We start from the raw sequence: 24,976 nt of genomic DNA, 5'->3' as shown, positions 1-24,976 counted from the left end.
CTCAGAGCTGAAGCCAGAGAAGAACAGCTGATCTCTGACAGACTGCAGCGCCACAGCCTGGATAAAGAAATATGAATATTAAAATGTGTCCTCCTGTTGTTGTGGATCGTCATCATGTCAACACAGACTCTCAACATGCTGCTGACCTCAGTTCAGTCTGTGACCTGAAGATAAATATCAGATCAGACATGTTGGACCATTGTTTCATTCATCAGCTTCTTCTCTGTGTGTTGGTCACTGAGCAGGTTTGTGTAATTAAACACTGTTTAAAGTAGGGATGGCTCCTCACTGTCACTTCCTGTTTGTTTCTATACTTATCAACTGTCCATCGTGTTTCAATAAGAATGTGTCTTATTTTGAAAACCTGAGGAGGACGAGTGCTCGGCCTCAGTCCACATGTTATTTACTGACACTTTCTTAGTGATCAGGAGCAGGTGAGTGCAGGTGAATGGAGTTGATGAGGTGGACCTGACTGACAGGCTGGGTGAGTGACAGATGACTGAGGGACAGTGAGCAGAGCAGAACTGAGACAATTAAAATAAATAATGACCCAGTAAGAAAGAAAGTCTGAAAAGTGAAGAAGGATTTAAGGACCTCAGAGTCTCCAGTCGACAGTTTGGACTCTCCAGTCCAGAACACAGCAGCTTCACTTCTGAATCCAGCAGCTCGTTTTTACTCAGATCCAGTTCTCTCAGAAGTGAGGGGTCTGACTTCAGAGCTGAGGCCACGTCTTCACACCGAATCTTTGAGAGTTCACCTTCACCGAGTCTGTAATTAAAGAAAATATCTGTTGGAATAAAATCAGAAAACACAACATTCATACAAAACATGATCATGTAATTCATATTTACAGCATCTCTTCAATCTTTATCTTCTCAGTTCAACAATGTTCTGCAGAGTTCTGCTACTGCAGCACAATGTTTTTTACAAAGGATTTGACTTGAATATGGTCCTAAATATGAATATTACCATGTATATAAGTACATATTGAACATAAGTTCTCCAGCTGTCAGTCAGTCACTTCCATTGTGTGTGATAAGGACTGAACTCTGTGTCTGTAGGAGTGAGACAGGTGACCTCAGGAGGCCTCAAGTAGTTTAGATGCTAATTTCAGTCACCACTCGATTATTCAGCCAGTTGCAGCCATTTTAATTACAGTTCTTTGTATTTGTGTTATTAATAATGCAGTTCATGGTTAAACTGTAAAATATCAAGTCTCAGTTACATTTCTTTGCCGTAAAGGTTTGATAACGACATCTTAAGAATCATTGTCAAATCTTTATCATAAATTTATGGCCGTTATATCGGTATCAGATTTTCTTTCACTCTAATATCGATATGGTTTTTTAACGAACTCTCAGAAACTGATGGTTTAGGATGTGTCTGCTGATGCAGCTGAGATGAAGCTGTTAGAGCAACGTGACCAGAATAAAGTAGTTTACAGTATCTCCATGACAACAGGGTTATTCTTTAGAGCAGAATATTGTAATTCTCAGTTCAGAATAAACAGTAAACTTACTTTAAATGTGTCCTCTGAGGCATCTGATGGTGGATGATCCGTTTTGGGTTCGTTCAAAAGAAATAATAGTTAAAAGACAAAATCCCATAATAAACTGAACAGCAGAATTATTGTAAGTATTAATATTTACCTTTAGTCTTGTAAAGTAGAGGAATCCTGCTCCAGCTCCTAATGCTACAAACACAACGAGGACTACGACCACAACTGCTGCAACTGAACCTGAAAAACATGTAATTCAGAGAGTAGAACTGTAGCATCAACAAAGTGCAGTGATGTGTCTTCAGTGTAAAGTGTAGTGTGTGTGTGTGTGGCCTCCTTGTTCCTGTGTGTTCTCCTGACAACATGTGGACATGATGCTCCTGATGAGCTGGAGGACGGAGCACTGGGGGATCTGCTCCACCAGGAGGAACCAGGACTCACTGCACCAGCCTCAGGTCTGATAGTCGCTCTGAGGATTTCATCATCAGTTCTCTCCTCATGGGATCTTACCTTTCTCTATCGTCACGTAGCTGTTGATGAAGTGCGTCTCCTCTTCACTACTGAGTTCACAGGTGAACGTTCCCTGGTGATCTGAAGATAAGTGGTGCAGCGTGAGGCTGCCTGACGCTGACACATCCTCCACCTGCTGCCTCCACTGCTCTGAGACGCTGTGGAGGCCGTCGACCCCGGTCTGGTTCACAATGATCTGCCTGTGGTTGAATTTCCACACCCAGTGTGTCGGGGGTTTGGTGTTTGGAGCAGTGCAGTGGATTGTTGCTGTTGTTTTAAACGGTGACACAGGGATGGGAGCTGAAAAGAAAAGGGATCAAATAATATCATCGTTGTCAGAATGTGGTTTCAGGCTCTGATGAGACTTTCTGAACATTTTCTTATCATCAGAAAGATTCATGTGGAGGAGGGTGTGGCCTTGGAATGATGAACTGAACTAGAAGGTCACTCAGTGGAGCTGATATCTCCTCCAAGGCCCAACAGTCAATTCAAGCTGCTCCACATCTCACACACATCAGTCCTCTCAGGGAAAATGTCCAGAAAGGTCCAATGTTAAAGAAAGAAAACTAATGGATCTGTTCAATGTTCCATTTGTTTGTTGGGCTTTAAGCAACATTACACAACAACTACTGGACAGATTTCCATGAAACTTGGCAGGAAGGTGTGTTATGGGTCAGGCTCAGAGAAGAACTCATCAAATGTTTGTGTGGATCCAGGATTTGTTGTTTTTCACATTTCCATTGTGAGTTTTCACCATTTTCATTGATTTCCCTGCGAATAACTGATGAAGGTGAAAAAACAATCTGGCAAATTTAGAGGACTGATATTTATGAGTGTGTGAAATTTGGTGCAGATCTTGGACCTGGTGAATTTCAATGTGGTTTCATAAGGAGACTCTTGGGCCTTGTGGAGGTCTGAGCTCTACTGAGTGACCTGTGGCCCACGTTCCATCCTCACAACTAGATTAGTGGAAATCTGTTCAGCGGACAAAGAAACAAACGAAGTAAAGATTGAGAATCAGCATTTACATAAAATGTAAGCTATCTGTAGGAGCAGATATAAATATGCAGCAGTAGGTGAAACAAGCAAAGGTTCAGTTCCATAGAGCAGATTCAACGTACTGGGTTGATACCACACCGCGCTCCTCCTGCCATGGCGAGTGCTGATGCTGCAGATCAGAACAGTGTCTCTGTCTGACAGTGTCACTGTGCTGCTGATCTCATAGAGCTGCTGCTCCGTCTCCTTCACTGTGGTTTGGCTCTGAAGGGTCAAGTTGGACGGAGGCCTGGTGGACCAGGTGAGCTGCGGCTCGGGGTAGATCCCCTCTGAGCGGCAGGTGAAGCTGTCCTCCACCTGCTCAATGTCCACGTGACGCACCGGAGCTGCAAGACAACATTTCTCTTTTATAACTCATTGATCATCTTTGCCTCATGCACTGTGGAGCTCTACATTAATTTGACATATTGTGCTTATTATTTAACACTTTAAATATGAGCCAATATGTGGTGCTGCTGACATTAGCTGCAGAGGTTTCAAGTAACGAAGTACGAATACTTCGTTACCATACTTAAGTAGAATTTTTCGGTGTCTATACTTTACTGGAGTATTATTTTTCAGACGACTTTTTACTTCTACTCCTTACATTTTCACGCAAATATCTGTACTGTCTACTCCTTACATTTTAAAAATAGCATCGTTACTACTTTTTCATTTTGGCCTGTTTTCATTCAGGTTTGTCATCGTTCAAAAACACACACAACATTTTTTTTTTTTGTAAAGTTTGAGTTGGGTGCCCGCCGCACGCGCGGGATGACGGCCAGGCCGAGGGGCCGCCACACAACCGCACTGGAGGGTTCCGAAAAAGAGGAGAGCAAAGCCAGAGCTGCGGCGTGCGGCACCGTCCTCTCAGCATCCGTCATCCTCCCGCCTCCGCTGACGATCCTCGCTGTCAGGTCCGTCGGCCATCTGAGCAGGCACCGCACGGTCGTGGACAGTGCTCAGACGAAGTGGAGGAGACAGAATAATAGAAGGAGTGGGGGGGTAGGTGGGAGAGCACTCGCATGCCACACCAACACAACCCCGGCCTCGGGAGACACGCTGGCCCTGGGGTGCAGTGCGAGACCCTAAGCACCTGTGGGGGGGTTTTGGGGGCCATGCAGTCGAATCAGGCTGTAGGGGAGAGCGGGGTAATGTGGGACATTTCTTACATTTGCTCCCCTCTAGAGGAGCTAAAATTATATATCAGTACACATTTCCCATTAATTCAGGATGTTTTCTAGCAATGGAAATGATCAGAATGTCTTCAGGACAAAGGACAGTGAAAATATGATTGTTTTTAAAAAAGTGGTCTTGTGTCCCACTTCACCCAAGCTATGGTGTAAAGTGGTCCACTTACTTTTTCCACTTTAAAAGTACCATAACAACACATGTTGTAATAGTTAAAATCCAGACAGCTAGATTGACAACCACTAATATCGGACTAGTTACAGAATCATGGGGATTGGTCAATTAAGCACATTTATGATTATTATGATTCATGTGATCTCTTGCACACCCTAGCTTACCTGCACATTGTTTCTCTGTCAAATTGGCAGGGACAGGGATATAGTTTTTATCTGCGTATTCAAATGCCAGTTCACGTCACTTAACTGGAGCAAGGCCATGGAACTGGTCAGCTAGTTGTTTCAAGTGTTTGGCTCCTCCTCCATCTCATCTGTGAATATTCTCTTTACCTCAGCTACTGCACCCCAGGCTACTGATTTTACTTTCCCTTTCTCTCTTTTCTTTATGAATCTTTTGAGGGTTGTCTTATCAATATTTCTATCCCTTCCAGCTTTTCTTAAGGACTTCTTTTCTTGCATGACCTCAGCGGCTGCACTCTCCATCTCTGTGAGGGGTGTTTGGCCCAAGGTTGTCTTCCTGGTGTAGTTTCTTGGCATGATGGCTTTTCTACTATGTTTATGACATTAAAAATAAAACATATATAATGTAATATAAAACTAAAATATGTTTAAGATTAAACTTAAATTGTGCTTCATGTCTCACTTTACCCCGAAGCCACCGTTTTAGAAAAAACAACATCTCTTAGCAATTCAGGCTAATCTTCAGCTAGCATCAATCACATGGTTTTATATGTTGGAAGTTCACCAACATGTATGATATAAGTTTTTCTACCTGATTCAATTTGTTTTGACACAACAGTTGATTAAGTTCAAAGCAAGAAAATTAACTTTTACATGCAAAAAACAAATTTTTGTGAAAAAACATACTTTGCACAGCACCAGCACCAACTTCTCCTTCATGGCAAGGGGGGAAAGGGAGGGGCTTGAAAACATATTGGTCAAATGACCCCAAATGTGTTCCGTTGTCTAGATAGAGGGGGTGTACCACATTACCCGATGTCCCACATTACCCCGCTCTCCCCTACCGGTAATGATCCTTCCGCAGGTTCACCTACGGAAACCTTGTTACGACTTTTACTCCCTCTATTTAGTCAAGTTTGATCGTCTTCTCGGCGCTCCGCCAGGGCCGTTAACAACTCCGGCGGGGCCGATCCGAGGACCTCACTAAACCATCCAATCGGTAGTAGCGACGGGCGGTGTGTACAATGGGCAGGGCCTCAGCAGCCTGTGAAAGACTGTTTAGTGTTGCAGGGCTCATCTTCAGACCAGGTAGAGCTGAATAGGCTCAAATAACTTTGAGAACCTGCTGCTTTTGCGGCTGAACAAAGCCTATCGGTAGTGTTGTTGTACATACAGGATTTAGTCCAAAGGTCTAAAGGTCTCTTCCAATAAAGGTTATTGATAACTTTCCACTGAAATTTGATTTTTGCACTATTAAAATACTTATTGGCAACTAGTTATTATGTCTTCCGCTCCATGAAACGCATGTTAATGCTCAGTAGTACATATATGGTACTTTAATGTATTTACATACAAAAATTCCCCTTACATTACTTTTGCTTTTATACTTTAAGAAGTTTTGAAACCAGTACTTTTACACTTTTACTTAAGTAAAAAGCTTGAGTTGATACTTCAACTTCTAAAAAAGTATTCTTAAACCCTAGTATCTATACTTCTACTTGAGTAATGAATGGGAATACTTTTGACACCTCTGATTAGCTGTCTCTCAAATCAGGGGCTGCATTTGAAGACCGAGCTCCAACGAGTGGATCCGTCCCCGTCCAACCTGTCCCAGGATTCATTGCACTTTAATGACTAACATTTTTCAAAGAGGTAATGGTGCCGGCAAGCAACGAGACGTCCAATGCTTCAGTATCAGCTTCAACTCAACCCAACAGTACACGTGTTAAACAAGGTAACAGCAATAAGAGACAAATATCATTTCTAGTATTTGTGTTCTGTTTTCACTGTGAGTTTCTTTACCAGCTTCTCTCAGGTTGATAAATGACGACTTGCCGGCTCCAGTGATGGTGTTGGTGTAGCACTCGTATTTGCCCTGGTCCTGAAGCTGCAGCCCCGTCAGCCTGATGGAGGCGTTTCCTCTGGAGATCTGATCTGTGAACAGCGATGTCCGGCCTCTGAAGTGCTCGCCCTGGCGTGCAAACTGGTCTCTGTCACTGTAGTAGGAGTGGACACGAGTGTTTCCTGGTTTCACTTGCATCCAGTAAATTTCTGGGTCTGTACCAGGTTGAAAACTGCAGGGTAAGATGCAGCTCTCCTCTAAAACGCAGGAGACCTCATCATCTGTGAGACACCGGGTAAAAAAACAACCAGTTCAGGATCAACTGTGGTGAATAGAAGCTTTTTTCAAAGTGCAATTAGAGCAGTTGCTCACAGACGGATTGTGAATGTAAATCTCCTGATGGAACTGTCTGTCTGTTTGGCTGTTGACAGTTAACATACAGTAGTTTTATCTGAGCTACTTTCACAAAAACAACCTCCTGCCACACGAGGCCTTCGAATGTGTGACGTACATTTACTGTCAAACCAAAGATATGAACTAAAAGAGGCTCAGATTCACACCAAGTTGGAAAAGTTGTGTGTTGATCACAGAAATGTTAATTTAGAAAATTTACTCTGAGATTCAGCAAAATCTGAACATTCTTTGCAACGAGAAGAATTTAGGATCTGGAAATTAGGATTCAAGATTATTTTTTTTTAATCCTGTGTGTGTGCGTGCGTGCGTGCGTGCATGTGTGTGTGTGTACACAGAATAACACACGCGCACACCCACTTTCAAAAGAAAGCCTCTGTATAAACCTCTGGTATAAACGCAGCTCAGCTGCAGAACCGGTTGATCATCACCCAGTGTGAATGTAAGCTAATTTATGTAGTTGCCTTATTGTGAAGGTTTGGTCAGTGAATTTGTGTTTCCTGTCATCCTAAGCAGTGTACCGTATGGGACCTTTACTGTGAAGGGTCACCAACGGAAGTGGGTGTTGTTTTGATTGAGCTTTGACTTGATGTGGAACATAAACAACATGTCTCAGACATCAGTGTTGTCGTGTAGATTCCTGCACTTTTAACTAAATCATAACTCCTGACAAATACTTTAGAGTAAATTTCGGATTGGATCACAGACAGTAAATAGAGACGGAGAGCTCCCAAAAAGTAAATCAATTAAATTTGATTTGGAGAGCCCATATTCACAAATCTAAATTTGTCTCATAGAACTTAACAAGGTGAGACATCCTCTGTTCTTAACTCTCAACAAGAGAAAAATACATAAAACAAACGTAGAAACCTCAGAGAGTCACATGTGAGGATCTGTCCCAGGACGGGCAGACGTGCTAAAGATCCTGGGTGTAACCTCTTCATATATAGTGGATATAAAAAGTCTACACACACCAGGTTTGTGTGATTTAATGTAAACATTATTTTGTATCCTTCTCCTGACTGATAGCTTTCAACAATGAGATCTCTCTGATGCTTTGGAAGCTCTCTGCGGACCAGAGCTTTTCCTGTAAGATGTAAATAAGAAAAAAAACGAAAAATCCTCCTAGAACATCTGAACTTTATTTGGGATTAATCAGAGTCACTGAAAATGATGGCAGGTGTGTACTGATTACTATTTAACATGAGTTTGAATTTGATTGATTAATTCCCAGTTATCAGAGGGTGTGCACACTTAAGCCAACCACATTATTTAACTTTTTTTTCCCCCCTTAAAAGATTTCGTTTTTTTTTTCCAATTGAATTGTTCATGTTATCGCATTAAAGGTTGGAAAAGCTCTGAACTGATTTATCTTGTTAACATTTTTTAACATCACAAAAACCTACCATTTGAGCAGGAGTGTGTAGACTTTTCATATCCACTGTACAGTCAATGTTCTACACATTAACGCTGGTCTGCTTTTATTTTGATATGTGCAAAGGCAGCAATGCAATCATTTATCTTTATGACATTAATTTAAATTGTGTTGAAAGTTATTTTTCAGTCGCGCGGAACGCGGAGAAACTCAGAGAGACCTGAACAAAACTGGTTTGTTAACATGGGCGCGGATCGGCTGGCTTTTCATTTCCACGTTCATGTGGGATGACATCATTATCAGATTACAGAGCTGATATTTCGACCGACACACACACACACACACACACACACACACACACACTTTAAAAATCCAACTCAGGTCTGTTGAAGATGAAGTTTCAATGTAGAATAAAAGAACCCAACATCTGGTGTGAACTGTTTCACCTCCAGCTCAGTGAGAACATGTTTCTCTATGTTGTTATAAACCTTCACAATCATTTCTCATGTTTCCTGCTTCGTCTGATGGAAACCAACATGTCTGTACAAAGTCCTACGTTCAAACAGAACCTGTGATTTCTGAGTAAGATCAGACTTCACGTACCTGCTGTGGTGAGAGTCCACATGATGAGGATCCACACAACCAGAGACTTGAACACAGACATCTGTCTTTCATTCTGTGAGAACTGAATGTGGATCAATGGAAGAAGAGACGAGTTAACAGCTGGTTGGACTCATGACACCGAGTCAGAGCAGCTGAGGTTCAGACTCTGCAGAGTTCAGACTGTAGACTCACAGACTCTAAGTTCCATTGTGAACATAATACAAACTGAAAGTGACTCTGTACAGAGCTCCACCCACCGTTAAGAAAACAAGAGCTTACTCATCGAACAACTGGAAACTGAAGAACAGACCTGAAACCTGGTGAACTCCTAATAACCGAAGCTAAAGTCATAAAGACAAACGAACAGTAAACGAGTCAAAAGCTTCTCCAGCGACTGATCCCGACACGATCACAGTGGACGAGAGAAGAGAGAGAACACGGTGTAAATAAATAACTTAATAATAACTAACACATGATCTTCAGTTCGTCTCCTAAATCAACCCAATGAATATAAAATGAAACAAATGAACGTGAACTAGTTCATTTTAAGTGTAAACTGGCACAACACTGAGTATAACTGTGTACATTACTTTATACTTATAACTTTATAAGCTGTGTTATCAAATATATTTTGAGGCTCCAGACAAGTTTTATTTGTGGGAAGAGGAGAAATGGCTCTTTTGATAGTAAAGGTTGCTGACCCCTGATCTAGACAAATCATTGCTCCGGTCACAGAAGTTCGACGTCATACGAAAGTCTGATGATCAACCACAGTTTACAATTACTAACATTAACATTTAAATATGAATGAAAACTCTAACAGACAGTTAGAACACCATGGATCTCTCTTTCATCATCTGTAAGTAGTAAAGAAAATCAAAATTTGATTCAAGTCGCTTCATCTGACACATCCACAACCTCTTAAAAGAAACAGACTTAGACTTTTGAAAGTTCTGCTTTAATAAAATAAAATACTTTCTATCATTGCTGCACCATACATTGTTTTTCCCTTTTGTTTAACCAGCAGATCACCACAACAAATAATTCCTCTTCTCCCATTTCCTCAGTTCCTCCACAGAGGCAGAGGAGGATGAAGAGCAGGAGGCAGAAATTCTGGAATCATTTTGGGTCCTGGTCCAATTCGGGCTCTAGAAGGAAAAAAACACAATAAGAACATTAATTTATCCTATTTTAGTTTGATACTGTATGTGTTGTGCAGTGAAAGGGACATTTCCTTCCAGGACCTGACACTACGGTGGCCCTGAGGGGAAAAACACACTAATATTTCACAAAGCACTACAGGGACTGACTCTCTCCCTCCTTGTCTCTCTCACCGGTGAAGGTGAACTGAAGGAAGCTGCTCAGGTCTCCTCCTCCATAAAGTCTCTGGAGCTTTGCTGTCTCCTCTGACAGGTGACGCTCATAATCGGACTCCTCCTCCACTGGTCCTCCACTCGACCTGAGAGGAGACAACAGGATTCATAGCTGTTCATGTACGGTTTTAACAAAGTGGTACAATTACTTATTTAACATTTAAATAAGCAGGACATCTACATCCTACATTTTCTCTCTCCGAGACAGATCTGATCAAATTCAAATAATTTAATATTATTATAAAATATATGATACAAAAGTTATTTTGTGTGTTTACCTGCGCAGGTTATTGTATTCTCTGATCTTCTCCAGGAAAAGTCTCTGGACTCGATCCAACTCTGAACCACACACGTGAAAACATTCAAGTTAAAAACGTCTGTTCAAGGATCAAATTACTTAGATAGACACAAGTATAAGTTGCACTGAATATAAAACTGTGTGTCATGTCTGTGTGTTCAGATTTAATATTTGATTCAAACTAACTAGTACTTCTATCTTCCAACATTTCATCTTTACTTCTCCCGATAGTTAAACTTACCTTCTGTGAGTCAATCTAGACCAGGGGTCAGCAAACCGCGGCTCTGGAGCTCAGGAAGTGTTGGAACAATCAGTGACCACACGGTGGAGCCAGAGGAGAAGACATCTGCAGATTCATTTAGATTTCATTGGATTAATGGAAGCTTGGAACTGCAGGTGGCGCTAGAGGACAAGATAGAAGTCACCAAAGTCATGAGCAGAAGTCCTGATGAATAAAATCCTAAATGTGTCACATACAGAAAGATAGCACACAGATTTATAACAATACATTTAAAAAAAACATTAAATGTGCCAGAACAGTAGATGAAGTAAAGTTTCATAAAATTATGTTCAAATACAAAATAGTACCAGATATAAAATACAAATCCTCTTCTTCATCCTGAGGTATTTGTTTTTCTTTCTGTCTCAGACAGCATTTCCTTCTTTTCATGGTTCGTGTTCTCATCACTTTCTTCATTGTCTGAGCTGTAAACAAAGAGAGACTGAAATCTTAATCTCCTGGATTTTTATTCTTCATCAGTCATAAACACAAACTGCAGAAGATGTGAAACTATCAAACATCAGGACATTTTATTTTTCTCTTAATCTTATTGAATTCATTGAACTACTTTTTCTATATCATGCATTTCTTTGTGCTTTTGCTTTTGCTCCACAAACCTGAAACAAACGTCTCCTCCAGGAAATGACAGAAATAACAGATGAAATTATCTGAGACGTTCACAGACACATCTGCTTCATGTTTACTGATATAGAAACTTTCATTTTACAGAATGAACGATACTAATAGATGTTACATTTGACCTAAATACAAATTTTTTGAATTTGTGTTATTAATAATACAGTTCATGTTTAAAGTGTAAGATATCAAGTCACAGTCTCGAGGCAGCAACGACCTGAAAACTTTGATTCATCGTTAAAAACACAAAAGTATTTGACCTGAGAAACAAAAAGACACAGTGTGACAGTTCCTGTATTTCAACCGAAGCTGCGTCGCGTGAACTTTCCGATCAGAGGTCAACAACTAAACTACACTCACCTGAACATCTATAAAACTAAATGAATCAATGATTCAACGTGAGCCATCTCTAAAATGTTATTATCTTTAGTTCCTCCTTGCACCCCCACGCTCCAACTCGTCTCTTAAAGACAGAAATCAGACGGAGACACTTTCCCGTCCTCATTTCCACACTCAGTCTTGTGATATCCTGTAGTTTTCTCTTTGTCAATCATCAGATAAAAACTCTTTTCTCTTCTCACTCCTCTGCTGCTGAAGCCTCGAAACTCTTTAAGAACAAATAACACAAATAAATATTCTCATTTAAGAAATGTTCCTAAGTTAGACAGATGTCTCACTCTGCTCCGGTTTACCTCAAACATGCGTTGAGGGAGAGAAAGAGGTTGAATGTAACCTGAACCTCAGCTAAACACAAACTTCAACTAACATAAACTTAAACTAAACTTAAACTCACCTAAACTTAAACCTGTCCTAAACCAAACCTTAAACTATGCAGTGAATGAACGTCGTGTGACACTTTTTGTCCCTTGTCTTTGCTGTGAACCTCCCATCATCAATTATTTCCCAGCATGCTGCTGTTCCCAGAGGCCTGCTACAGTCTCCCCCTGGTGGTTGTTCTGAGGTGGTGGTTCAAGAACGTACAACAAGAATTTTCATCTACGTTTTGTATGAAATGTCCTCGGGTCAGTTTTCTATTAAATATGGTAAAATGTTTATTAAACAGTTTCCTCAGAGACTTAAAGATGCTCTGCTCTTCATCGACTCTTCTTCATATTGTAAATGTCTCATTCACATTTCTTCTGCTTGTCTCCATTATGTCAAACTGGTGATTTTGTTCTTTTACCTGCACCAAGGACGAGATGTTTCCACCTGTTTGTTTACAAAAGGAAAGAAAAGCTGAGTCATGATTCCAGTGAAGTCGGTGGAAGGATGTTTATTGAGCATTAAAGCAGAGACAAGTACAAACAGAACTTTTCTCTGAGATGTTTTTCTTCTTGTTACATCTGGTTTGTCACAGAAGAAATGATCCATGTGTTTGACTCATAGACTGAATATAAAGGCTTCGACTGGGATGTGCTGTTGTTATACTGCAGCGCCACCTGTGGGTCAAAAGTAGAAAAGCCACCACCGCTCTGCAACAGATGCAGAAATGAAAATATCCCATTTTTAAGTCCAGAGTTTTTCATCTTTTGTGTCAAAGACAAAACTCTGATTTTAATCTCAAAGTGATTTGATTGTGTTTAACTTTGTGTTGAACTAAATCAATTTGTGACGTGAATCCAGAAACTTTAAGATCATAAACAAACATATACACAGAATGTGGTTAAACACACATGGAGACACACTGAGGGACAAAGGTGGAAAATAATTTAAAAAAAACTTATATATGTGACTCTTTACAGAGGGTTTATAGATTCTGCTTGTGTTGTGTCATTTCAATAAAGACATTCTTCATGAGAATAAACACAATCGGTAGCGAGGGCCATCTAGTGGTGAAGTTACATATTACAACAACCTCCTCTGATCCTCTGGAACTCTGTCTCCACTCTGCCTCCCAGCAGCAAGGCCCAGTCAGAGCCGCTCTACACACAAGCTGCTGCTGCTTCAGCCTCTGGATCCTCAGGACACAGCTCAGCCTCCGTCCACACACACTGTCCTCTTCACACTCAGCTCCACTAAGACCTCCACCTGTTGAGAGAAGAAGACATCAGTGTTACAGAGACTCACTTCATCAGCTGTGAATCAGTGATGCAGCTCATCCAGTAGAAAGAGCAGCAGGGACTTCAGTCCTGTTCAGAGGTGGAGCAGCTTCCTCTCTGCTTCATGTTCACGTGTTGGAATGAACACGCTAAGAGCTCAGTGTGTGTCCTCTGCATGTCAAAGTGCAGAGTGGACACCTGAGAGGTGGATTTACTGCTGTTACAAGTGAAGCCATGTTTCACTGTGTGTTGATGAACATCTGCTTCTGACAAACTGGGACCAGATGAGACAGATGGACCTCAGCAGAGGTTCTGCTCTGTATAAAGAGCTCCTGGTCACCATGTGATGAGGAGAGACTTCAGTCCCACTGATCTCAGAGCTGTGACAAAGATCCACCTGATCAGTTCTTCACTGATGAAGTGAGAGAACAAACTGTCTCAGATCAGATGAAGACGAGTCGTGTGAGGCTGTCAGCTGTGGTCCAGCTTCATTTCCTGTTTACATGAAAACAACAACAACTGTCGTCTTCACATCAACTCAATCACATGATCCCAAGCAGCTTGTTGCTCTTCTGATAGGCCGACTGTTGTCTCTCTGTGTCTCTGTCCAATCCTGACGTCTGTCCTCATTGTCCTCTCACAGCTTCACTGAGGAAACACTGAGGCCTGAACTACGAAGACACTTCAACATGTCCAGGAGATCTTTCTGAGATCAGCTCAACTGAACCTGACAGACACAGTCAGGCTAAGTGGTCACATGACGCTGGTTATCAACTCGTTAAGTTAACTCAGGTTTTCCTCATCGAGATCTGAGCTTGTACATAAAAGGGGCGGGGTTAACTGAGTATGACCAATCACAGACATGGACAGTTTGACTGACAGCAGAGCCTCATATTTCACAACCAGGATCAAACTGTTCTATAATAAAAATCAGAGGAGAACAAACACATGATCCAGAATAAAAGAAACTCAGTCACAGCTGCTAAATGCAGGAAGAACAGCTGGTACAACATCTGGGATCGTGTCAATGTGTAAGTTACAGCGCCCCCTGGTGGCCTCTGGTAAAAATGTAATACTTGACCACAACGTAATAACGTGTGTGAACGAGATAAATAACTCGAGGCCACGAAATCTGGATCTGTTGTTTACTAACAAGACGAGTAAAAGAGAAGAGGATTCTTGATGAGAAAAGTTTGAATCCCAGGATGTGACACACACTGTCTCACTGACACTGAGGACACACACTGTCTCATTGCCTCTGAGGACACACACTGTCTCACTGACTCTGAGGACACACACTGACTCTGAGGACACAAACTGTCTCACTGACTGAGGACACACACTATCTCACTGTCTCTGAGGACACACACTGTCTCCGAGGACACACACTGTCTCACTGTCTCTGAGGACACACACTGTCTCACTGACTCTGAGGACACACACTGACTCTGAGGACACAAACTGTCTCACTGACTGAGGACACACACTATCTCACTGTCTCTGAGGACACACACTGTCTCCGAGGACACACACTGTCTCACTGCCTCTGAGGACACATACTGTCTCACTGACACTGAGGACACACACTGTCTCTGAGGATAAACACTGTCTCACTGACACTGAGGACACACACTGTCTCTGAGGACACAAACTGTCTCACTGACTCTGAGGACACACAATGTCTCTGAGTATAAACACTGTCTCACTGTCTCTAAGGACACACACTGTCTCACTGACTCTGAGGAAACAAACTGTCTTTGAGGACACAAACTGTCTCACTGTCTCTGAGGACACACACTGTGGTGGAAACCTCTGACATCACTTCTCAATAAAGACACATGGACCTGTCTTCAGGAAGCTGACTGAGTTCATCTGGTGTTTTGGTGACAGGATGAGTCTGGAGAGATTGAGATGTTCTGGGTGAGTTAGAGATCAACTGAACCAACCAGACGTTGATTTAAACTTCCCTTATCCGTCCCTTTAAGGAGAGTGAGCACCACACAACAGTGTAGAGTCACTGTGGTCAGTGGGCGGAGCTTCTATACGGGTTGATCTCCAACTAAACCTGGAGCAGGTTAGCCGTTCATCAGATGTAACCATGGTGATTTACCTTGTTAAGAAGTGGACGAGCTTCGTAGAACTGAAAAAACTAAAACTGAAGTTAACCTGATGACCACAAATCCTGCTTGGTAGCACAGACCCTGGATCTGTGATACTGACTGTGTTTAGTAAAATACTGATGAAAGCAGCTTGGACTGACTCCAACCATACTGACCTCAGAGTCTTCAGTCGACAGGTTGAACTCTGCTGTAGATGAAGCAGCTCCTTCACTGCTGAGACCTGCAGGTCGTTTCCTCTCAGATCCAGTTCTCTCAGATGAGAGGGGTTTGACCTCAGAGCTGAAGCCAGAGAAGAACAGCTGATCTCTGACAGACTGCAGTACCTCAACCTGGATAAAGAATAAAACTTAAATGTAAATTAAACTGAGTTCATGTGTGAAAATAACGAACACATATTCATGTCACTCAGACTCATAACATGGAAGATAAATATGAAATCAGACATGTTGGACGAGTCCTGATTCAGTACAAATATATCAATTAGACCCGGTCTGTGTCCTGCAGATCAGTTTAGGAAATCCAGAACTAAACTCAATGTTTTAACAAGTAGCTGAATATTAATCCTGTCACAGATTAATTAATGAATGGAGTAACATTATGTATGAAAAGGAATTATGTAAAATTAGAATTAAATGAGATAAATTGTGTATAAATGCTGTATTATAGATATGAGATCTACAAAAGTAAGTCAGTGAACTGACCTCAGAGTCTCCAGTCGACAATCTGAACTCTGAAGAAAACCACACAGCTCCTCCACTCCTGAGTTCTGCAGCGTGTTGTTACTCAGATCCAGTTCTGTCAGATGAGAGGGGTCTGACCTCAGAGCTGAAGCCAGAGAAGAACAGCTGATCTTTGACAGACTGCAGCCCCCCAACCTGGATAAAGAATACAACTTAACTGTAAATTAAAATGAGATCATGTGTGAAAATAAAGGACTTTGACTAAACATCACTGTCTCTGTTTTTAGACCTGAAGTCTGAGTCAAGTTGTTCTGGACATTTTCTTGAACTTTTCCTGCTGCCTCCTAATAAAGTTTCTGAGTGAGTCCATGTGAGAATAGAGCAGGTGAATGTCCAGAGGATTCACAGAGAGCAAGTGGACGTGTTGATGAGGTTTCTAACACGTGACGGACGTGACACTGGAAGAACATAAATATCTCAGGATGAAGAAGAGGAGCCGTACACGTAGAAGACGAAGACGTCAACTTGGAAACACGAGGAGATTCCAGAGCGTTTGGTGATGAGGGCCGACGTCGGTGTGGATGAGCTGTAAACAACAACACTGATCTTTCCACAGCAGGATTTATACGTCATGTCCGGCCTCCTGCTGCTCCACCCATTCTTCATATGTGAAAGTCAAACTCCAGAAAATGTCCAGACACTATTTTACAGAGTTCATGACTGAAAACAGCTTGAAAGTCCTCGTGTCCTCAGGGTTCAGTTGTTTGTAATATGTAACTTCACCACTAGAGGTCTCTAAATATCTTGCTGGACATGTTGAGGATTCACGTGAACAAGTGGACTACGTTCACATGTACGACACCTGGAGACGTCACTAACTCCTTCACAGTGAACCTGTAACTTAACATAACTTAAAGAAACCATGGTTATCATGGAGATATGTGTTTTGGCTCCGCCCCTCGTCTGAATGTTCCCACATGTTCCTGTTGCTGTGAACGAGTCGGACCCGGACAATCTCCTGCTGCTGCTTCAGCTCCAGAACATGTCCGACCCACTTGTCAGAACATGTTCCACAGTTGATGTGTGAAAGGGCGAGCAGTTCTATGATCATGTTTTCTTGAAGTGGTGATGATCTGAGCAGCAGTTTGACCAGTTGAAAGTGGTGCAGGGAGCCTGAGGAACACGTGTGTACTGGGCGGGACAGAGATCTAGTGGTGAAAAGATCGAGGCATGGACGACCCCGTGTAAGTCCTGAAACCAGAGGAAGGGTTTCATGTTGGAAATTAACCCAAAGTAAAAGAAACAGGGATGAAGAACTTGGTCCTAAAAATAAAAGGAATCAAATATAATCAATTTGGACTCTGGACTCTGAGCCCAGTCCCAGAACACCAACGCAGCACGCTGTCATGTGGTCAGTCCACAGGACCACCGGGACAAGTCCTGGTTAGCTTCCACAGAAACATTACATGAACACATTGTCCAGCATTGGATTGTTTCTCTGTCAGTAAAACTTCAGTCACATTGAGCCTGACTCGGTCCTCAGCGCTCATTCTACAAACATCTCTCAGCTCAGTATCAGTGTTCACTGTTAGGAACACATGTTCTGACCTTTGACCTTAAAGCTCCAGTGTGGAAGATTCAGGTGAAAGGATCCATTGTTAGAAACTGAATAGAAAAGAATCTTAGAGATGTTTTCACGAGTTTCATCTGAATTGTACCAATTGTTGTTTACTTTACTTTAGAATGAGCCATTTATATTTAACTATTTTATATTAACAGACTTTAGAATAAAATACTTTATATTTAAATATATTATTATATTTAGACTGAACCTTTAACATAAAAACATGATGTCTGACCTCAGAGTCTCCAGTCGACAGGTTGGACTCTGTAGAAAACCACACAGCTCCTTCACTCCTGAGTCCTGCAGGTTGTTGTAGCTCAGATCCAGTTCTCTCAGATGAGAGGGGTTTGACCTCAGAGCTGAAGCCAGAGAAGAACAGCTGATCTCTGACAGACTGCAGTTCTCCAACCTGAATAAAGAAATATGAATATTAGAATGTGTCCTCCTGTTGTTGTGGATCGTCATCATGTCAACACAGACTCTCAACATGCTACTGACCTCAGTCCAGTCTGTGACCTGAAGATAAATATCGGATCAGACATGTTGGATCATTGTTTCATTCATCAGCTTCTTCTCTGTGTGTTGGTCACTGAGCAGGTTTGTGTAATTAAACACTGTTTAAAGTAGGGATGGCTCCTGACTATTACTTCCTGTTTGTTTCTATACTCATCAACTGTCCAACGTGTTTCAATAAGAATGTGTCTTATTTTGAAAACCTGAGGAGGACGAGTGCTCGGCCTCAGTCCACATGTTATTTACTGACACTTTCTTAGTGATCAGGAGCAGGTGAGTGCTGGTGAATGGAGTTGATGAGGTGGACGTGACTGACAGGCTGGGTGAGTGACAGATGACTGAGGGACAGTGAGCAGAGCAGAACTGAGACAATTCAAATAAATAATGACCCAATAAAAAAGAAAGTCTGAAAAGTGAAGAAGGATTTAAGGACCTCAGAGTCTCCAGTCGACAGTTTGGACTCTTCAGTCCAGAACACAGAAGCTTCACTCTTGAATCCTGCAGCTCGTTGTCACTCAGATCCAGTTCTACCAGAAGTGAGCGGTCTGACTTCAGAGCTGAGGCCACAACTTTACACTGAGTCTTTGAGAGTTCACGATATCCGTATCTGTAAATAAAGAAAATATCTGTTAGAATAAAATCAGAAAACACAACATTCATACAAAACGTGATCATGTGACCCTCACCCTGGTAAATCCCCTCTTTGCCTCATGAACATGTTAAAAACTCCTCAAGAGAATCCTTCAGATTTGGTTCAAGCGTTAATTCAGACTAACAGAGGAACTCATTAGATCAGGTGGTCAAAGGTCAAGGTCACACAACATGTTCATGCCATTTTGAAGTATCAAGTCTGTCTTTGGGGGATTTCTTCACATGTTGACCAGTTGGACTCAAAGATAAACTGATTCGATTTCAGTGGTCAAAGGTCAAAGGTCAAAGTGACCTCATATTATTGTGAATTATGTCAGGAACCTTGAGGGACCACACACACACACACACACACACACACACACTCACACACACACACACACACACACACACACACACACACATTTTCCAAAAACCCACATAGGAGAGTCACACTCGTATTTATGAATTTTTTAAAATTCTATTAAAGGCTAAATGCACGAGCATAAATATACACAAAGAAATGCAGTTGTGCAACTTTATCTATTCAATGCACAATATTCACATTAATATTAATTCATATTTAGAGCATCTGTTCAATCTTTATCTTCTCAGTTAAACAATGCTCTGCAGAGTTCTGCTACTGCAGCACAATGTTGACCAAATGGCTTTGACTTCAATATGGTCCTAAATATGAATATTACCTTTTATATAAGTACATATTGAACATTAGTTCTCCAGCTGTCAGTCACTGACTTCCATTGTGTGTGATAAGGACTGAACTCTTTGTCTGTAGGAGTGAAACAGGTGACCTCAGGAGGCCTCAAGTAGTTTGGATGCAAGTTTCAGTCACCACTCAATTATTCAGCCAGTTGCAGCCATTTAAATTAAAGTTCTTTGTATTTGTGTTATTGATAATACAGTTCATGTTTAAACTGTAAAATATCAAGTCTCAGTTAAATTTCTTTGCCGTAAAGTTTGATAACGACATCTTAGGAATCATTGTTAAATCTTTATCATAAATTTATTGGACGTTATATCGGTATCAGATTTTTTTTTACTCTAATATCGATGGTTTTTGAACAAACTCTCAGAAACTGATGCTTTAGGATGTGTCAGCTGATGCAGCTGAGATGAAGCTGTTAGAGCAACGTGACCAGAATAAAGTAGTTTACAGCATCTCCATGACAACAGGGTTATTCTTTAGAGCAGAATATTGTAATTCTCAGTTCAGAATAAACAGTAAACTTACTTTAAATGTGTCCTCTGAAGCATCTGATGGTGTATGATCCGTTTTCTCTGAGTTCAAAAGAAATAATCATTAGAAGAAACATCACATAATAAATGAACAGCAGAATTATTGTAAGTATTAATATTTACCTTTAGTCTTCTAAAGTAGAAGAATCCTGCTCCAGCTCCTAATACTACACACACAACGAGGACTCCGACCACAACTGCTGCAGCTAAAAATGAAAAACATGTAATTCAGAGAGTAGAACTGTAGCATCAACAAAGTGCAGTGATGTGTCTTCAGTGTAAAGTGTAGTGTGTGTGTGTGTGTGTGTGTGTGTGTGTGTGTGGCCTCCTGGTTCCTGTATGTTCTCCTGACAACATGTGGACATGATGCTCCTGATGAGCTGGAGGACGGAGCCCTGGGGGATCTGCTTCACCAGGAGGAACCAGGACTCACTGCACGAGCCTCAGGTCTGACAGTCGCTCTGAGGATTTCATCATCAGTTCTCGTCTCATGGGATCTTACCTTTGTCTATCGTCACGTAGCTGTTGATGAAGTGCGTCTCCTCTTCACTACTGAGTTCACAGGTGAACGTTCCCTGGTGATCTGAAGATAAGTGGTGCAGCGTGAGGCTGCCTGACGCTGACACATCCTCCACCTGCTGCCTCCACTGCTCTGAGACGCTGTGGAGGCCGTCGACCCCGGTCTGGTTCACAATGATCTGCCTGTGGTTGAATTTCCACACCCAGTGTGTCGGGGGTTTGGTGTTTGGAGCAGTGCAGTGGATTGTTGCTGTTCTTTGAAACGATGACACACGGACGGGAGCTGAAAAGAAAAGGGATCAAATAATATCATCGTTGTCAGAATGTGGTTTCAGGCTCTGATGAGACTTTCTGAACATTTTCTATCATCAGAATGATTCATGTGGAGGAGGGTGTGGCCTTGGAATGATGAACTGAACTAGAAGGTCACTCAGTGGAGCTGATCTCTCCTCCAAGGCTCAACAGTCAATTCAAGCTGCTCCACATCTCACACACATCAGTCCTCTCAGGGAAAATATGTCCAGAAAGATCCAATGTTAAAGAAAGAAAACTAATGGATCTGTTCAATGCTCCATTTGTTTGTTGGGCTTTAAGCAACATTACACAACAACTACTGGACAGATTTCCATGAAACTTAGCAGGAAGGTGTGTTATGGGTCAGGCTCAGAGAAGAACTCATCACATGTTTGTGTGGATCCAGGATTTGTTGATTTTTCACATTACCATTGTGAGTTTTCACCATTTTTATTAATTTCCCTGCGAATAACTGATGAAGATGAAAAAACAATCTGATAAATTTAGAGGACTGATATTTATGAGTGTGTGAAATTTGGTGCAGATCTTGGACCTGGTGAATTTCAATGTGGTTTCATAAGGAGACTATTGGGCCTTGTGGAGGTCTGAGCTCTACTGAGTGACCTGTGACCCACGTTCCATCCTCACAACTAGTTTAGTGGAAATCTGTTCAGCAGACAAGAAACAAACAAAGTAAAGATTGAGAATCAGCATTGATATAAAATGTAAGTTATCTGTAGGAGCAGATATAAATATGCAGCAGTCGGTGAAACAAGCAAAGGTTCAGTTCCATAGAGCAGATTCAACGTACTGGGTTGATACCACACCGCGCTCCTCCTGCCATGGCGAGTGCTGATGCTGCAGATCAGAACAGTGTCTCTGTCTGACAGTGTCAGTTTGCTGCTGATCTCATAGAGCTGCTGCTCCGTCTCCTTCACTGTGGTTTGGCTCTGAAGGGTCAAGTTGGACGGAGGCCTGGTGGACCAGGTGAGCTGCGGCTCGGGGTAGATCCCCTCTGAGCGGCAGGTGAAGCTGTCCTCCACCTGCTCAATGTCCACGTGACGCACCGGAGCTGCAACACAACATTTCTCTTTTATAACTCATTGATTATCTTTACCTCATGCACTGTGGAGCTCTACATTAATTTGACATATTGTGCTTATTATTTAACACATCACATATGAGCCATTATGTGGTGCTGCTGACATCAGCTGTGTCTCAACTCAGGGGCTGCATTTGAAGAACGAGCTCCAACAAGTGGATCCGTCCCCGTCCAACCTGTCCCAGGGTTCATTGCACTTTAGTGACTAACCATTTTTCAAAGAGGTAATGGTGCCGGCAAGCAACGAGATGTCCAATGCTTCAGTACCAGCTTCAACTCAACCCAACGGTGCACATGTTAAACAAGGTAACAGCAATAAGAGACAAATACCATTTATAGTATTTGTGTTCTGTTTTCACTGTGAGTTTCTTTACCAGCTGCTCTCAGGTTGATAAATGACGACTTGCCGGCTCCAGTGATGGTGCTGGTGTAACACTCGTATCTGCCCAGGTCCTGATGCTGCAGCCCCATCAGCATCATCGAGGCATTTCCTCTGGAGATCTGATCTGTGAACAGCGATGTCCGGCCTCTGAAGCGTTCGCCCTGGTGTGCAAACTGGTCTCTGGCACTGTAGTAGGAGTGGACAGGAGTGTTTCCTGGTATCACCTGCATCCAGTAAATGACTGGGTCTGGACCAGGTGGAAAACTGCAGGGTAAAATGCTGCTCTCCTCTAAAATGCAGGAGACCTCATCATCTGTGAGACACCGGGTAAAAAAAACAACCAGTTCAGGATCAACTGTGGTGAATAGAAGCTTTTTTCAAAGTGCAATTAGAGCATTTGCTCACAGACGGATTGTGAATGTAAATATCCTGATGGAACTGTCTGTCTGTTTGGCTGTTGACAGTTAACATACTGTAACTAACCCTACATGTGTTATTGTTTGTGTATGTATTGAATTGTATTTCTGTTATTTTATTGTGAAAATGTTATATGATTTTATTTTGAAATGGTTCCGGTGGAGTCGCGGACTTGCTGTTGACGGAAACTTCTAGAAAAAGGTTTTATGTTTAGCGACCTTCCAAAGAAGGACAATTTCTTACGGTGTCTCTAAGTTGTTCAAAGTTTTTATTAAGGTGTATGGTATTACAAGGACGGTTTGAATAAACAGAACATCAGTCAAAAAAGACCATCTTTCGGAGGATCTGCTTCAGTAAGAAATTCACCTTCACAGCCGCACCACACTGCCTGTGGAGAGAGGAGACGGAAAAAAGACGACACGGAGCGGTGTGACGCAGCCACACTGGTGATGGTCCAACAAGTCTAAAATGGATGATATTAACGAGAAAATGCATAAACTACGGACGGAAATAGAGGACCGTTGTGGCTTATTATTTCAAGCTGAGAATGAAGGTTTGTCACACAAGGAATTTAAGGAGGAAATTGAAAGAAAAAAAGAACAGCTAGTTAAGCTTCAAGCTAAAATGGAGGATGCTAATAAGTTTACCCGCCGTTCAGGGCGGTGTATTACACCCACAGAGAAGATGCTCCTCTTTCAAAAGGAGGAATTAAGTAGAAATGAAAAAAGACTGCTAAGCCTCTATGAACAATGGAAAATGCTATTGAGAAATCCCAAACAAAACTTGTAGACCAACTTATCAGACGCAGAGTTGGCATCACTGGCAGACAACATTGAAAAAGGAATGAATGACATCATCAAAGTGTACAGTGAAATGAGAGTTTATGCCACACCAGCAAACTGAGACGTAAAATGGACTCATGTGAAGCTGTGACTAATGACATGTTGAAACTCATTTATGAACGTCTATCAGGAATAGATGGTGAATTTGACGCAGATTTTCAAAGGCAGCGTCTTCATCAACTACACGCAAATGACTATGCTCACTCTGAATATGGTAGCGCTTCACTGTCAGGTGCCAGTCTCCGCTCTGAAACTGCAAGCATTGCAGCTAAAAGAATTGATGCAGCTGCAGAATTAGCTGCAAAGGAAGCTCAATACAAATTAGAGAAAGCACCCTACTTGTCTCCATGATTACACCTATAGAGCACACACAGGTGGAGAGGGGACTGTATGCAGTTCGAACACAGCTCCCAACACGGCTAATGATACCACAGTGGTTACAGCACTTATTGTCACTTGAGTGGGCCAGTCAGACATCACTTCTATGATCGTCCCAGTGTGGGTGTCCACAGCGAAAAACCCATCTAATGAGCAGCTTGTGTATGCATTGTTAGACACCCAAAGTGACAGAACTTTCATCGATGAAGATGTAGCTAATCAGTTACAAGAAGATGCCTACCCGGTAAAATTGAAACTAATCACTATGCTTGGAGAAAACCCCATTGTGAAGAGTCAAAGAGTTATTGGACTGCGTGTAAGAGGCTACAATTCAAGCTTTCACATTGACCTTCCTCCCTCCTGTAGGGCCAGAGCCCAGAGTGAACTGACAATCTACACAAAGGCCTGCAAATCAAGGCCTTGTGGAACATTCTGATCCATCAGTGAGTACTTTTACCTGGCAGTTTCGAGAAGCCCCAGCAGGTTTCAAGACCCCCGTAGGAACACAGGGACCCTTGCTGGGCCTGAAGAGGTTAAACAAAGGGTTGTTAAACTTTTGGAGGGAAAACATTCTCCAGCAGGCCCAAGAGTCTCCTCCCTGGTGGTGGAAAATGTTCTGGTAATGCCTTGGAACCCCCACTGAGTTCCAAGCCCCGCCCACTCAGATCGATTCCTGACAAATCAATTTGCCAATGTCCTATGACCAACTCCTCAAGGAGGAGGACCTCTCAGGTAATTTAAAAGCCCTGACACCCCAAAAATCTCAGCCATTT

The 24,976-nt window shown here is 42.1% G+C and overlaps 2 protein-coding genes across 2 annotated transcripts in view; both read right to left on the bottom strand.

Moving 5' to 3' along the window:
* Nucleotides 1-24,976, bottom strand: part of LOC128453930 (protein NLRC5) — a 359,511-nt gene that overhangs the window by 47,734 nt on the left and 286,801 nt on the right. The window contains exon 23 of the mRNA XM_053437070.1: nt 18,108-18,281. Within this exon, the coding sequence (XP_053293045.1) occupies nt 18,108-18,281 (174 nt within the window). The remainder of the gene's footprint in view (nt 1-18,107; nt 18,282-24,976) is intronic.
* Nucleotides 670-9,052, bottom strand: LOC128453935 (programmed cell death 1 ligand 1). Its single transcript, XM_053437080.1, has 6 exons — nt 8,823-9,052; nt 6,394-6,714; nt 3,130-3,390; nt 2,009-2,308; nt 1,650-1,738; nt 670-768 (listed from the first exon to the last, which is right to left on the bottom strand). The coding sequence occupies exons 1-6, from the start codon at nt 8,881-8,883 to the stop codon at nt 760-762; spliced, it is 1,041 nt and encodes a 346-aa protein (XP_053293055.1). The 5' UTR covers nt 8,884-9,052; the 3' UTR covers nt 670-759.

Source organism: Pleuronectes platessa, chromosome 12 (genome assembly GCF_947347685.1).
Source record: "Pleuronectes platessa chromosome 12, fPlePla1.1, whole genome shotgun sequence".
Lineage (NCBI taxonomy): Eukaryota > Metazoa > Chordata > Actinopteri > Pleuronectiformes > Pleuronectidae > Pleuronectes > Pleuronectes platessa.
Note: the sequence above shows the minus strand (reverse complement) of the source record. Positions and strands in the feature narration are given on the sequence as shown.

Excerpts from the sequence above, each read along its gene's own strand:
- LOC128453935 (XM_053437080.1), bottom strand. The coding sequence starts at position 8,883 with ATGTCTGTGTTCAAGTCTCTGGTTGTGTGGATCCTCATCATGTGGACT. Across the intron at positions 3,391-6,393 it reads TATCAACCTGAGAGAAGCTG|CTCCGGTGCGTCACGTGGAC; the intron begins GTAAAGAAACTC and ends GTTGTCTTGCAG. Across the intron at positions 1,739-2,008 it reads CTACGTGACGATAGAGAAAG|GTTCAGTTGCAGCAGTTGTG; the intron begins GTAAGATCCCAT and ends CATGTTTTTCAG.